This window comes from Serinus canaria, chromosome 11 (assembly GCF_022539315.1).
Source record: "Serinus canaria isolate serCan28SL12 chromosome 11, serCan2020, whole genome shotgun sequence".
In the NCBI taxonomy this organism is placed as follows: domain Eukaryota; kingdom Metazoa; phylum Chordata; class Aves; order Passeriformes; family Fringillidae; genus Serinus; species Serinus canaria.
Window position 1 is genome coordinate 3,221,825 of NC_066325.1, and position 16,293 is coordinate 3,238,117.

Below are 16,293 nucleotides of genomic sequence, written 5' to 3' on the forward strand. Positions count from 1 at the left end.
TCCTAAACATGATGCCTCTCAGAGTTACCATCTGTATGAAAGCATAAGGATTTTCAGCATTCAAATTCTACTTGTAGAGTCTCAGGAGAGAAGACTTTTGACGGGATCTCCTTTAGAGATTCGGGATCTAACCCCATCAATTTCTTTCACTGTCACAGGTTGTATTTTAGACCAATACTAGGGGAAACAAGAAAAAAAAAAATCGTAAGTCTAGATTTAAATTTGAAAACAAACTCTTTACATTCCAGTTCTAAGAAGGACAAAACATTGAGTGGAAGACATTCACCCTGAATCCACCCAGAGAAGATTGGTGACTCTTTCTGAGGCAAAGAGCTGCTAAAGAGATAATTCTGGCAGCCCCCAGAGGGTTTAGCAGATGCTTCCATCTCCGAGGAGCTGAGGCAAGGCCTGATTGAATGAAGAATGGGAAGAAGGTCTCCTAGATAAGCAGAAAACCAGGTTTTGGGAGGAAGATAAAATCTGTCCGGACCTTTGGAGTAGTTCAAAGGAAGGACTGGCTATAAAAGCTTGGTGGTTCCAGCGAGGACATCCTGCAAAGTGAATGTGAGAAGCCACAGACATCCCCTGCCGGGTGGGTGTGAGGGAAATCCACGGCAGGGCAGGCAGGGGGTGAAGCTGCCATCCCTTCTGTCCCTGGGCAGGTGGCACTCCTTGTCCTGGGGGTGGCTTTGGTGGGCATGGCTTTGTTCTTGTTCTCTGGGCATATTTACCTGCGGGCATTTGTACCCACGCACATCAGCTCAAGTCAAGCGACATCAATACGTGCTAGACTGAGATTTTGTTGTTATTTCCTTAGAAATTTCAGCGAGGAAAACAAATGGGTGAAGAAAGCTTGAAGAGAAGAAAAGGAAGAGAGGACAGACAATCCGTTCAGAGTCATGAGCCCCCAACCATGAACCTACAGAAGCAGGCAAAGCTTTTTCTTTTCCCCTCGGGTCCGTGTGTCAGGGGCTGGCAGAGGGAGGCACAAGGGGATATTTGTGCATTTTTGTGCTCATGAATCAGCAAACAAACCCCAGCACCGTGTCCCAACTTAGCGAAACGACCCCAAAATCTCAGCTGTGAGGTTGGCTTGCATTTTCAGAAAGAGCCAGGTACTGCAGTGAAATAGCTCTGCTAGAAACAGACCAAACCCCCAAGAATATGTTGTTCAAGTTATCAGATGGAAAAATAATTCAAAGACTCACTCTAAATTGATCAACTGAGGCATGTCATAATTTTTTTTCTGCGTGTCCTTTTCAGAAGTGATAGTGTCCAGCTCATTGTTTCAGAAAGTTTGTTTGTGTTTATAGCCAGAAAATAGCGCTGGTGCTTGGAGACAAGTGAAAATCTGTCTCCAGAAAATCACAAATGCTTAGAAAACAGCTGTGTCACTTCCTCTCGGGAGGGAGTGGCTTTTATCTTAAATTAAGTAGCCTGGAGCAAGATTATCTATGTGCTTTTAGTTAGGTGTCAAGACTGGAAAAATACTGATGTGATTAGAGAAGCCAAAGCTATCAGAAAATATGAAGCAGCCCATGCCTCAGTTTCATGTAATATTGTAGGTCACTACAGATTTGGGAGAACATGATCTTATCACCCAGTGGTATCAGCATCATTCCTAGGTACAAATATTTAAAGCAAGGACAGGAAAACAGCTGCTCAACAACCACAAAAACAACCTGGACTCCATCCATGAAAGACAATTTCTGGATCTTAGAAAATTCAGAATTCATCAAGTGCTTGCAAAAGAATGTCATGGCTTAATCAGAGAGGAAAGGGCAAGTTCACCCATTCGAGGTTATATTTGAGACTTACATAGTCCAAAATAGAGTTTAATAAAGGAAATAGGCAGGCAAAGCACAACAAAGCAGATGCACTTTTGAAAACAGCAGGAGTACAGCAGAGGGTACATGCAGAGTGAAACTTTGCAGAATTGTTTATTATATTTCTTTATAGAACTTACATATTGAAAGCCAATAAAAATCAGTCAGTAAGGACAATTACTGTAGTTCTGTGATCTTGAGCAGGAATTGGTGAATTACAAGGAGTTGCTTACAAACCCATCTCATTTTTCTTCAAGATGGGCCTCATGAGTGGAATCTGCATGATTGTTGGGACAATTATTGGCTCAGGGATCTTCGTCTCTCCAAAATCAGTTCTTGCCAATGTTGAAGCTGTGGGTCCTTGTTTAACCATCTGGGCAGCCTGTGGAGTTCTGGCAACATTAGGTAAAAAACTCAACCAAGAATCTCAACCTTTGCCTCAAATCTTGTTCTCTGCTGTTTCTGCATGCTGCTCTCATTTCACAAATTAGCTTACAGCACCTAGACCAAAATCCACTAAATCCTGCTCTACATGTGCATATGTGCAGTACTCAACCATAAATTAAAAATGGGGGGTTTATAGAAGACAAATTTAGTTTCAAAATTGTAAATCACACTCTATTTTGAAAGGAAGTTTTAGTTTTTCCTGCTGTAATAAAGAGAATATTCTTCTCCTCAAACAGCTGCCAAGATGTGAAATGTTCTGGTAGTGAGTGAGCTGGGTACTTTCTGCCAGCTTTCTACTGCTGTAATTCTAATTCTATTACCTGAAAATTTAGCACTAAGCAGCTCAAAATATTTCAAGAAGTAAAACAAAGAAATTTTTTGAGCACTGTATCAAGTGGGGCAGCATACAAGAAAAACCTTGATTCAAGATGCCACATACAGCAATAGAACAGGAAGAATTGTTCTTTTGTAATATATTTACTTATAAAAAAGTACTTTAATGTTGAGCTTAGCAGACAGTTTATTTCACAATTGTGCAGAAAGTCTGTTTTTTCAAGCTTCCAATAGGTATGTCAGTTCTCACTAAAGTGCTTCTTATAGTGTTCATTTCTTAAACAGAAATCAAATTAAATCAGAATGTTTGTTTGAACTGTTTTGGTGAAGTCTTACATATCAATGGCAGTAATATTTAGACTGCATCTGAATAATTTCAGGGTGTTTTTTTCAGTTGCTCACAAGTAATTAAAATATTATTTTGCATATACAGAAACATGAAGAGAGTAGTGGTGCACTGATCAATTTCCTTCACTTTTCTACCCATGAAAAAGTGATCATCAGTTGGAGCAGTCCCAGGTTCAAAAGTGCATGAACTAAACCTGCTCTTCTTGTTCTTCAGGTGCCCTTTGTTTTGCTGAGCTTGGTACAATGATCACAAAGTCTGGGGGAGAATACCCTTACCTCATGGAGGCATTTGGCCCAATCCCAGCCTTTTTGTTTTCTTGGACGAGCTTGCTGGTCACAAAACCCAGCTCCTTTGCAATCATCTGCCTCAGCTTTGCAGAATATGCATCAGCTCCGTTCTACCCAGGCTGTGACCCCCCCCAGGCTGTCATCAAGTGTCTGGCAGCAGCTGCCATCGGTAAGAGCCACACTTTGGACAGCCCAGATCCAAAACTGTGACACTGTGACATTGTGACATTGTGACACTGTGACACTGTGACACTGTGACCTGTGTCTGGCCCCATCCACCAGTGCATTCAGTGCCCTGAAACTTCCTTGTGACAGTGATCACAGGGGTCCCAGGGGGAGGGAAGAGAGGAGAAAGTTGACTCCATGTTTCAGAGGGGTGATTTATTATTTTATGATATAGATTATGTTAAAACTATACTAAAAGAACAGAAGAAAGGATTTCATCAGAAGGTTGGCTGAGAATAGAAAAGGAATGAATAACAAAGGTTTGTCTCTGACCCAGACAGTCTGGACAGCTGGACTGGGATTGGCCATTAATTAGAAATAACCAGATGAGACCAATCCCAGACCCACCTGGTGCATTCCACAGCAGCAGATAAGAATTGTTTGCATTTTGTTCCTGAGGCCTCTCAGCTTCTCAGGAGGGAAAAATCCTAAGGAAAGGATTTTTCATAGAACGTGTTGGTGACATTTCCTCTTCACAAAGACCCCAGAAATCTTTAAGGCACAGTCCAGTGAGCCCATCCCACAAAAACTAATTAAACAGCATAAAAAGGATGGGGTTAAAAATGGCTTTTTTCCTAGTCTGAGGGTTTGTTTATTCTTCCTTAAGACAAATTCATCTGTGTAATGAATGCTTATCTTTAGCAGAAAAGGAAGAAAAATAACTGTGGAAATACTATTTCTTTATTTATCAGAATGCTGTGCCACTTCAGAATGTTTTTTATTAAAGGTACTATAAAGTCTAATTCATAAATCTGTTTTTCCTCACTGTTTTAAAAGGTATCCAAACACAGTAAGTAAAAACTGTGTAAAACAGAGACAAAAAGTGTGACAGAAAAGCAGCACAGTAAATAAGGGGAGTAATAACTTTCCTTTAGATTCTGCAAAAAATTATAATTTGTTTTCTTTTAGCGGTAATTACAATTGTGAATTCACTGAGTGTGAAGCTGGGAAGTTACCTCCAGAATTTTCTCACAGCTGCTAAAATGATCATTGTCACAGTCATTATTGTAAGTGGAATTGTTCTCCTTGCACAAGGTAATGAAATACATGTTATTTGACAAAATTATTTTAGCTTTTGCTATGATGATTATGAGAGAAGTGACACAGAAATCAGGCACAGCCCTGAATCTCTTAATTCAGGGGTTTTAGCTCTGCATCTCTTGGGAACTATTGGCATTTCTTTCACAGGAGGGGGTGGGTGCAAAATGCAACTCCACAGATCAATTAAAGGGTATTACAAAAGGTATTCAATAATTTTATAAGTGAAAAGTTTCAAAACATGAGGCATATGTTGGAATGCTTTTTTCATCTGGTGGGGGATTACAAGAATTAATTCCAGCACTGATCAGTAATCTTCCTCTTACTTGCAGGAAAAACAGATAACTTCAAAGATTCTTTCAAGGGCAGTAAAATTTCTGTTAGCTCTCTCAGTTTGGCATTTTATAATGGACTCTGGGCATATGATGGATGGTAAGAAATCTTTATTAACCTTCACAGTTACTTTTTAACAGCCTTGAACTGGTTTACTCTCTCCCTGTAGAACCCTCTGAAGACATTAACAGCTGGCTTGTTATTAAGAATGTCTTGATGAATTCTGGAAAAAAAGAACACTAGTTTGGGTAAAAAAACCCCAGAACTCCACCCAGTTTTAGTGCCTGTTTATTAGGGAAAGAAAATACCTTAGATCCCAAAAGGACTGCTGCTGCTGTGGTGCTGAAGGTGTGTGGATACTGCAGTAGTGAGGGGAACAAAACACAGTTTAATTCCATTGTGTGACACAAAAGAGCTTTCCCTGCAGGCTGCCCCATCAAATTCCATTTCTTGTGAAATATGCAGAGGTGTTTGGTTAGTCCAGGAGAACAGAAAAAGGAACTTTGTGTCAGAAATTAAAGGTTCAGCTTGCAGATATTTTCTCGGGGAATGTCAGTTGGCACAGAGCTCTGCTGGCACAAATCCACTGCCATTCTCAAATGTTCAAACTGCAAAAGTCTGTATATAGGTCACCACTTTGGGAGCAAATAAGAACAATCTTGGTCCACCACACAGCAATTCCCATGCAAAAGCTTTTGAACCTGAATTTATTTGAAATAGATTATTTTTTTAGGTTCTGTTTCCAAGCTTGAGTGCCCCAACTCAGGCATGAGTCTGCTAATTCAGGCATCCATATGGGCAAAGAAGCTGATCCCTAAATATTTATTGCTGCATGTAAGCACCGGGCACTAACATTGGAAAATCTGCCTTTGAACTGTAAATGCCAACTCTTCAGGTTTTCAGATGAATATAAAAACCTTGTTTCAATTGGTCTGCACAAAAATGGGCAATTGGAAATTACAATTCAGACAGGTGTAATCCCTAAGAAGGTTTTCATGGCTGTTTCCCAAGGCAGTGTGACTTGCAGAACCCCTCTGAAACAGCTGCAGACTTGCTTTTCTCTTTGCCCCCAGCACACTTGTGCTTTTATTTGAAAAGGCTCAGATACTGCAGAGCTTGAAGCTGAAAGGCGACTTTGGAAATCAAAGATCTCTGCCAAATTTTGTTTAATTATTCTGGGATATTTTAACCAGGATTTAGTCTCAGAGGTACTAGAGAGAATGCAGAAAGAATCAAGAGGCTGACTTTTGAGTAAGAAGCTCACATTGGTTTTGTCCTGCAGTTTTCCCACTTAAAAGATTGATTTTACATTTTTTTTTTCTTTTTAAAACTGAAAAGATTAAAAACAATAACACAAGAAATAACCTCACCTCATATTATAGTATTTAAACCCCTGACTGCTGAAATACTCTATGAATGTTTTTCCTTCCAGGAATCAACTCAATTACATCACAGAAGAACTTAAAAATCCTTACAGGTAAAACTGTGTAGGAAAGCAGTGTTTTTACTGGCAAGAAATCAAACCCTATGTATTTTTCTATAAGCAAGCATATCTTTTGGATTGTTTTGTAAAAAAACTAATATTCTGTTATTCAAGGTTTGAGCACTAACAGACAAAGCTAATTAGCTAATTATTATTGCAGGTTTTGTATAGTTGCATAATTTGTATTTTTCCTTTTTTACAATCCTGATTTCCATTAAAAAAAAAAAAAGTAAATAGGAAAAGTAGTTTACTGTGCCAGCTGTACCAGTGAAGCAGCAATGCTGATGAGGTTTTACTTTTCCATCCTTTAGAAATCTGCCACTGTCCATAATTATTGGAATCCCCTTGGTCACAGTTTGTTACGTTCTGATAAACATTTCCTACTTCACTGTGATGACTTCAACAGAGCTCCTGCAGTCCCAGGCTGTTGCTGTGGTAAGCCACTGAATTTTGTACTAGAACATCTGCATGGAAGTCATGTGAGCCAGGAAATTCCACCAGTTTTTGGGGAGATGAACACAGTTTTGGTCTGAGCTGTTAGTGCCACCTTTCCCCCATCATCTACTGTCATTCCTTAACCTCAAATCCCAGCCATGCCAAACTGACAGAGTAGAGCTGGCAGCTCCAGAGGGGAATAAAAGAAGGCAGGAAAAGTAAAGCAAACATTTGGTGAACATGGCAGGTCAGAGGGGGACTGCTTTCCATAGACACCAAACAGATGGAAAGGGAAATAACACCTGGCAGTGCTTTGCCATTTCCAGTGACCCCAGCAGCTCTGAGAAAGGAGCACAGGCCAAAGGACAGGAGAGCAAAGTTTGTCATGGACACAGCAGCAAACAGGCCAGCAGTCACCTCCACCTCCTTCTTCTTGGGTTTTTTCCTTGGCAAATTTGAAAGATAGGATTTTTACATTTTTGCAACACATATTCTTGCAGGTAAAAGTAGAAGTTACAGAAGTTTCTGAAGCCATAAAAAAATACATCTGCCCCTTCAGTTCGACTCAGTAAATTTTCTGTGTCTCTGAAACAACTGTTGAGGTCAACAACCATTTTCCTAATGCTAGTTTTTGGGGAAAAAAAACAGTGTGTGACAAGCATATTTATATTTATATTTATATTTATATTTATATTTATATTTATATTTATATTTATATTTATATTTATATTTATATTTATATTTATATTTTATTTATAGTTATAGTTTAGTTATAGTTGTAGTTATAGTTATAGCTGTAGTTATATTTGTATGATCTATATAAACCACATATATTAAAATATATCTATTTATATATTAATCGACATTCCATATATAAATATAAAATAATAATAAGTTAAAAATCAATAAAAACAATATTAATATATTATTACATTATTATATTATTATAGTGATTACAATGTCATTATTATAATATAATATTATTATGAATAATAAAGATTAACAAGATATTATTATGTTATTATATAATTATAAAAATTACAATATTATTAATACAATATATTACAATATTATTATGATAATTACAATATTATTATAGTAATAATATAATAATATACTTATATAATTATAATAATTACAAATATTATTATATAATGTAGAAATATTATATATTAATAAAACAATATAATAATAAAACAATATAATAATAAAACAATATAATAATAAATAAAGATAATAAAAATTAAAAAGATATTAAAAATAGTATAGCCCAGTGAAGAAAACAGTAATGTTGAAATGCTTAAAATTTTTTTAAAATAAAAATAAAAATTAAATAAAAAACAAAATCAAAATTTATTTAAAAAAATTAAAATCTCTAAAAATTTAGCTCTCCTGTGCATTTCAGCAGCTTGTGTGCACCAAAAGGTACAGCAAAAATGTATGAAGTGAAATCTTGCACAAGAACCAGTCCCCTTCAATATTCCTTCAAAGTTAGACTCTGAGCAGCACACAGCACTAGCCCTGAACTGATCAGTTCACAAATGAATGAACAAATGAATGAATGAAGCTCAGCCCCGGCTCTGAGCAGGGGCAGCACAGCAAGAGCAGAGCCCTGTGCAGAGAGCAGCAGCCTGTGAGTGCCCCTCTTCTGCACCAAGAAACATCACTGAGGGCAGACTTGGGCAACACCAAAGCTCTTCATGCTTGATTTACTAAAAAAAACCCAAAACCAGCCCCACTGAAAGCTAAACCTACCTGTCAAAGCCATTTAAATCACATTCATCTGGACAATGTTCCTGCCTGAGATCTGCAGCAAGAACTGACAAAGCACAGGTGGAACTCAGATGTGGTGAAGGACCAGGGGCAGTTTGTCCTTGTTTGCCCCCAGGCTCAGGCTGCCACTGCTGCTGTTGGCCCTCCTCAGAGGCTGGGAGCAGCTCTGGATGGACAGAGCCCTGCAGCAAAGCCATCCTCCCTCTCCTGCCTCTGCAGGCACACCCTGGGAGCAGCTCTGGATGGACAGAGCCCTGCAGCAAAGCCATCCTCCCTCTCCTGCCTCTGCAGGCACGCCCCAAAGCAGGTGTCTGCCACAGAATTGAACTTCTGTGTAGCTTTCACATCTGCCTTCCAGTGTCTCCCACAGATGTTGCATCCTAAACATCATGACAATAATTCTCCATCCATTTTATAGTGGTCAGTGAATAAATCCAGGTCTTTTTTTGGCAGAGCATTCTTTAATAGCAACACAAAATACACAGCATGGTTTGGTTGGTAACACAGCTCAGATATCCATTTATTTTACTTACAAAGAGGCTCTAACATCACTGAGTGTACTAAATGGTAATTAAAATGACAAAAGTGATTAATTTTAATCCCATTTCCCAGACATTTGGAGATAGAGTCCTTTACCCAGCCTCTTGGATAGTTCCTCTCTTTGTGGTGTTTTCTACCCTTGGATCTGCCAATGGCACCTGTTTCACTTCAGGCAGGTGAGTCCCCATTCCAAATATCTTCACATCAAAGGTTTTGAAGGGTGGAAAAATTTATATACCTGTATCTGCAGACATAAGGACATCCTTCTGATCCACATTACACAAAATGGAATTTGAAATTGCCTGTAAATCTAGCTATATTGTTTAATTTTCAAAAATTAACAGCAGCTATTCAGGTTTGAAAAATTAGAGAACGTGGTCTCTTGTTGATTCAGGGAAGGTACCACTGTAGCACAAAAGGTTTTTCTATTTCTCATCAATTTTAAAGCTGAGAATGAAACAGTTAAAAATGACCAGTCAAGACATGCCTACAGCAGCAAAGGTAGCTGAGAAGCTATTCCTTTCTATCAGCTGTTCAGCACTTCCATTTGCTATTTAAAATATTTTAAGCATCTGAATACAATGTGGCTTTAAAGACCATTTCTTGACAAAAGGTTGTCAATACACCTTTATGCTATGAAACACATGAAAAAATAAATATTTAATTAAAAGAGACACAGTCAGTGACATTTCCCAAAATAATTCTCAATTATATGAGCAAAATAATAATTCTGACATTAGTTATTGTAATATTGGTTCAGAGTTTGTTTTAGCTCACTGCTTTAATGCTGGTTATTTCATTTCCCCTATTTTGAACTGCCACAATCCTTAAATCCCAATGCATATCAAAGGAAACTGGTGGAATTAGCTGGGTGTCTGCTTTTAGTAAGAGCTGTTGGAGTCCAGGTGCCACACTAACTGCAGTGCCCTGTTTTTGTTTTGTCAGACTTGTTTATGTTGCAGGTCGGGAGGGGCACGTGCTGAAGCTCCTGTCTTACATCAGTGTCAAGCACTTAACTCCAGCACCTGCCATCATATTTTATGTGAGTCCGTATTTAAATGCAGAAAAAAAAAATGTATCACCTGTCACCCAAAACTCTCCAGTAATTCACATTTTCACAGCTCCTTACAAGCAGATTTGACACTTATCATTAACTACCTAGACAAGAAAATTGGTAGATGCATTTTGGAAAAAAGACAACATAAAACCCCCAGCTTCTCTAATTTGAACATATTCGTTCCAGAACTGGACTTTAAAACTCAAAATGGTAAAGAATCAATGGCATGAGAACAAAAACTTAAATGAGTGGTTAATATTAGGGAATTCTTTCACAGGATGCAAGCAGGCTGTCACTACCCTGCTTCCTCCATGCAGGAATATTTCCTCCATGTAGAAAATGTAATTCTCACTAAAAAAGTCCAATCAGTAAATACATTTAAGAATAAATCCAGAACATCTTGTTATTTTTATTTTACTCATTTATCTTCAAGGCAAAACAAGATCTATTCAATCCTGTCAGGAAAATGAATCCACAAAAACCAGAGGTTTATGGCCAAAAAGGAGACAGAGGAGTCCTGCAGCTTTATTTGAATAAAGGGAGAGGCCATGGGGCATCCCCTGGGGTCTCTCAAATTATTGGAGGACACAGCCTCCTTTTTATCCCAATTTCCTGGCCACATTTCCCTCTCTTTTCCCATTGGATGGGGGGTACAGAATTCCCAAATCCCCTAACACAGACCTCCTTTCTAATGTGTGACCCCACCCCTGCTTTTTCTTTCTCCTCATGTCTCTGTTCTTTTTCTCTGAGCCCAGAGATGCAGCACAGTCCTGAGTGAGGAACACTCTGTGTCAATCAGTGGAATTCCTATGGAATTTATGGTTCTGCCCATTGCTTCTTTCACCTCTCCCATCTGGCCTTATCCACCCTCAGGCCCACAGTTTGTTTGTTTGTAGAGACACCTCTTCCTCATTCCTCCCAATCCCACTAATATTCAAACCCTAAAAATATATTTTGTGCCTTCAAGAGAGTCAGTCAACAATAGAACAGAACAATGCATAGAAATGATAAGCATTTTGACTTAAAATGGAATTAAGATTGCACCAAAAAAATTAACCACATGTTGGCAGGAAGCAGTCACAATCTTTAAAGGTGCTGCAACACTTAAACCCAAATATTTAAGCAAAAGCATTCACAGTTCATACTCTGGAACACTACACATGAGAAGTTAAATTCAGCCTTCTTCTGTAACAGACTACACTAATTTTTGTTTTCATTTCCAGGGGACCATTGCTATTATTTATATTATTCCTGGTGACATTGATTCACTCATAAATTACTTCAGCTTTGCAGTCTGGATATTTTATGGTTTAACTGTGCTTGGACTAATTGTTATGAGGTTTACAAGGAAGGAACTCAAGAGACCCATCAGGGTAAGTTCTGTATGGCTTTTCCTCCATCCCACAGATGCTCTAGCAGGAATTCACACTCAGTAGCTGCACTTTTAAACAGCTCCCTTGGGCAGTATCCTTGTTTTTTACTGCCCTTACCTGAAGTCCAAGCATTTAACAGCAGATCTGCATCAGGACTAAGCTCATAAGGACTGGGGAAAGATTCCAGAATGTTGATTTTCACTTGCACAGATGGGTAATTGCAGTTTACCATTGAGAGAATATCCAAAATAAGTGCCCAGGTCATTGCATGTAAGTCAGTTCCACATTTATTAAAATGCAAACTTGTACACTGCAATTTGAAATGAGAGATCTTAGTGGATAATTTGGCAGAAGAGTTTTCCCTGCCCATATTTCTGCTACTCCTTCAGTTACCCCATCTGATTCCAGAATATTTTAAAGTAAAAAAAAAATGCAGAAGGCAATAAAAATATCCTTTCATACAGCTAAAGAATGAGGAAGTGATTTATTCTTTGTATCTTGCAGGTACCCATCATCATTCCTGCCATAGTGACCCTGGTCTCAGTTGTGCTGGTGCTGGCACCAATCATCAGTGCACCTGAACTGCCCTATCTGTACTGTACTTTATTTATTCTTAGTGGACTTGTGGCTTATGCACTTTTTGTTCATTGCAAATTCAGCTGGGCACAAAAAATATCAAGTAAGTATGCCTCAGGTAGGCAGCTCTAAACCCAATATTTGCTAAATTTGAGATTAATTAGAATAAAAAAGTTCACTGTCTGGTCAATCCCTACTAAAGTGTGGAAAATACCATTCCCTTTTGTTAAAATATTAGAAGTTTAACAGTAATGAAAATAGTAATGAAAATTAGGACAATGAGAGACAATGAAAAGCAAAGAATTATGGACATCTGGGTGCTTTGCAGTCTGCCAAAAGGCACAGCTTGCTAACAAGGATTATCTCTTCAAAGCAACAGCCTATTGCATATTCATGGTCTGATCCATGATTCAAACATTCCTTTCAAACCAGGGTGGTTCTGCTTAATTTCAGCTTCCCCCCCCCATCCTGTAAATCGACCTTCTTGCTTCCTCAGAGTCTGAGGACTCCTTCCAAGGAGGCAATAATTCTTCTCTTGGGATCTTGGGGTCTGCTGCTGTTATCTCTATCCAGAGAGGAAAATGTGAAGAGTTTCTTGATTATCTTTTCCATTCTTTGGACTAGTTACAAAAAGTATCTTACCTCACATAGTTTCCATTTTAACATTATGCTGTAGCCTAAAAGCCATGTGTACCACACTACTTTAAAGAGATTAATGCAGCATAACTTTCTAACACAACACATATGGTGTTCATGTCAATATTTGTGAACAATAAGCATTTTTCACACAGAGCATGTGAGCAGAAGGTGGAGGGAAGCAATCTCCCTAGCAGGCAGTGGGCTTGACTGAAGCATTTCACTCCTTCCTGTTGAAAAGAAGCAATGTCTGACTTGAGGAAAAATTACACTTAATTCACAGAAAACAACACATCACTGTGGTGGCACAAAGAAACAGAGCTAATTAATCTGTCAAGTTAGTTTTTCAGTTATCTGTATCTCAAAACATTGCTTTAGCCATTAGTGAAGATTAGCAGACAGAAATCCTTATGGCACCAACCACTGGGCTTTTACCTCTGATTATTAAATTTACTATCCTTACTAAAGAAAATGTTAACAAAATCGAGATTAAAAAATAATCCCAGGGCTGAGTACAATGAAAGCTGGAAGAACCCAGCAGGACCATTTATGAACTGATTGCATAATTCCTGGAGAAACTGATATTATCTCAGGTAAAACAGGCATACACAGGTATTTCCAAGAGACTAATTGGAATTAGCTGACTACAAGAGCATTAGTAGTTCTACACGCATTAAAGAGCCCATCATCTGTCTCTCTTGTCCCCAGGATGATTAATTATAATGCAATAATTATAATTAATTATAATTTAAATGATGTAATTGGAAGCATTGTACTCTAATGTACGTTTGTAAATGTGGAATGCTGTAGTTTGGATTTTAAGACTCTTTATTCCCCACCCTTTATTTTTCATTTTGAAATAGGAATACAGATAAAAAACCCAACTACACAGAAGGATAGTTTTCCCACTTTGAGTTGGAAGTTCTCTTGTAAAGCCTCTAACAATGAATCTTTTCCTCAGAGCCCATCACCATGCACCTCCAGATGCTTATGGAAGTTGTTCCAGAAGAGGACATTACTGAATGAAGTATTTTATACCCACAGGTTCTTTTTAAGTGCTGGACTGGTTGAGATCTATTCAGTTTAGTTTGGCACACATAAATACACTTGCTAAATTGTTATGGTGGTACTGGTGTATCAGTTTTGCAACACTTCAAAGCATCAAATACATAAAATAAAAGATTTCTAAGCCAGACTGCAGTGTCCAGCAAAGCTGATTTCTTTGTTTGTTAGTAAGTTGTGGTGTCTTGTTTTCTGACTTAAAATTTTTAGTAAAGGTGTGTTTTATGTCTTTACAAGCAATTCCATGGGTGTTAATGTGATAGGTGAGTAATGTGATGATTGACTCTCCCAATAAACAGACAAATAGCATGGATATAGGTTAAGAGAAGTTTTATAGGTTTATAATGATGTTTCACCCCCCCATGTGGTTATCAAGGGACACCTGGGAGGGCTGGCTGTCACTGTGGGGACATCTGAGCTCCAGTCAGGATGTGAGGAAGAGATCTCCACCCCTGGACAGTGAAGAAGGGGTCAGTGGGCAGAACTTTGGAGGGGTTAAAGGGTTAAAAGGTGAAATCTCCATTGTGTGGGTGAGCACAGGGTGGGGAAATCCTCTGCTCCCGGGCGCTGTGACCTTTTCTCTGTTCAGTCTTCTGCTGTGTTTTTGGTAAGGTTTAATAAACCTTTCTGAACTATGAAAAGTGAGCAACCTTTCTCACATGAAGATCTTTGGAGTGGGTGTCAAAGTCTCTGCCAGCTTCAAGCCCTGGTTTGTTACAGAGCCCAGACAGTGGCTCCTGAACCAGAGAGGGGTCAGCAAAGGCTGAGATTCTGCACTCTGGGGGAAATGCCAGGTTCAAGGGGGATATGGGGTAGGTGGCTCAGGAAGGCTGCATCTTGCTGGTACCTCAGCCAAAGGGGGAAGGAAGAAGGAAACATCCAGCCGGGAATTTGGGATAAAAGGAGGCTGCACCCTCTGAAACCCTTCTGGAGAGAGAAACCCCCAGGGCTGTGTGCCCCAGGGGACTCTCCCATTATCCCAATAGTTGCAGGACTCCTCTGTCTCCTCTATTGTGAGAATCAACTGCTCACTTTGAAAATTTAAAAAGGTTTATTAAACCTTGACAAAAATACAGCAAAGGACTAAATAAGGAACAATTCGCAGTGCTGAGAGCTGCCCTCGTGGATGGCACATGCCTGGTTCCTCTTCAAGATGGAGCTCAGGCTTTTATACCCCTGGGGTTGCATCAGCCAGCCCTGGCCCCTGCAGTCTGCCAGGCAGCTCTTCTTTGCCATTGATCAGTGCAGATTTGCTCTCTTGCACCTGGATTGGAGGTCAGGGCTTGCCATGCTGTGCCCCAGTTACAAGCTCTTCCATCCCAGCTGCCCCATGCCAGGGGCACCTGAGCAGCTTCTTTGTACCTGTCCTGGACAGCCCAGGCTGTCTGATGGCAACAACACAGAGAGGGGGGAAAGGGAACTGTGGGGGGAGCAGAGGGCATCTAAACTGCAATAACAGAGCTGTACAGCAATAGAGCTTCTCTAAATAGTCACACAATATTCATCCCTTAATTGTGAGAGCCAAACATCTCATTATCTACCTATGGACAGTGGCTTTTCACAGCATGATTTTTCATGCAAAATTACTCAAAAAACCATTCCAGCTATGAAACTTAGCAGCAGCAGTGTCAAGATGCTTCTGAGGACACCATGGAAAGAATAATACAGCTCTCACAGCATCACAGAAAGGACAAAAATCCCATTAACACCAGACTAGCTCTATCCTCAGGTTCTTAGCTATCAAGTATTAGCTATCAAAACTATTAGCTCTATCAAGTATTAGCTATCAAAACTATTAGCTATCAGTCTTTGAAGTTGGACATTGCATTCTATAGTGTCAGTCTCACAGAGAGACATTCTGGGTCTGCTGCCTTAAAAAAAGGTCCTAGAACCAAAAAAAAACCAAAATAGGCAGTGCTGAGCATCACTTTTCCTGCGCAGCTTTAAGCTGTACAACACACATTGGTGTTATGTTTTTTGGTTTCAGCTGCATGGACCTTGACATCTTTGTTCTCTCACTGAGCCCAGAACCAGGATTTAATCTGGGAACAAAAGAGGAGTAAAGGGCTGCTGAGTTTCACATTCACTTCAAAGGACATCAACACCACCATGCAAACTGGGGCTGTGAGCTCCTTTCACACTCTCTGCTATCACATTCTCTAAATCATGCAGAGCTCCTGAACACAAACTCACTGAACAAAGTATAAATATTGGTCCAAAAAGGTGCCTGCTCAGCAAATGGCTGCTGTCTCCACATTTTCCTGGCATCATGTGAAAGGCAGCACACCCCGTGGAGTGATGCATTTACCATCTGCTGCAGGTATCATCACATCCTTACATCCTGGCCAAGCCCAGCTCAAGAGCTGCTCTGTCCAGCAATTGCTCCCTGTCCAAGGTCCAAGAACAAAAGGGAAGTGCTGGCCTTCACCTTCCCTCTGCAGCTTATGAAGTGCAGCACACACAGGTCTGTGCCCTCTCTCATGTCAGTCTTACAGAGTCCAGTAACCAAACCAAACACCC

At 39.5% G+C, this 16,293-nt stretch overlaps 1 protein-coding gene across 1 annotated transcript; it reads left to right on the plus strand.

The window, feature by feature from the left end:
- The first annotated feature begins 473 nt into the window (after nucleotides 1-473).
- On the plus strand, nucleotides 474-13,737 carry SLC7A9 (solute carrier family 7 member 9). Its single transcript, XM_050978972.1, has 13 exons — nucleotides 474-592; nucleotides 818-931; nucleotides 2,084-2,231; nucleotides 3,169-3,411; nucleotides 4,377-4,502; nucleotides 4,838-4,937; nucleotides 6,271-6,315; nucleotides 6,633-6,756; nucleotides 9,142-9,245; nucleotides 10,015-10,111; nucleotides 11,350-11,499; nucleotides 12,004-12,178; nucleotides 13,673-13,737. The coding sequence occupies exons 2-13, from the start codon at nucleotides 839-841 to the stop codon at nucleotides 13,735-13,737; spliced, it is 1,470 nt and encodes a 489-aa protein (XP_050834929.1). The 5' UTR covers nucleotides 474-592; nucleotides 818-838.
- The last annotated feature ends 2,556 nt before the right edge of the window (nucleotides 13,738-16,293 follow it).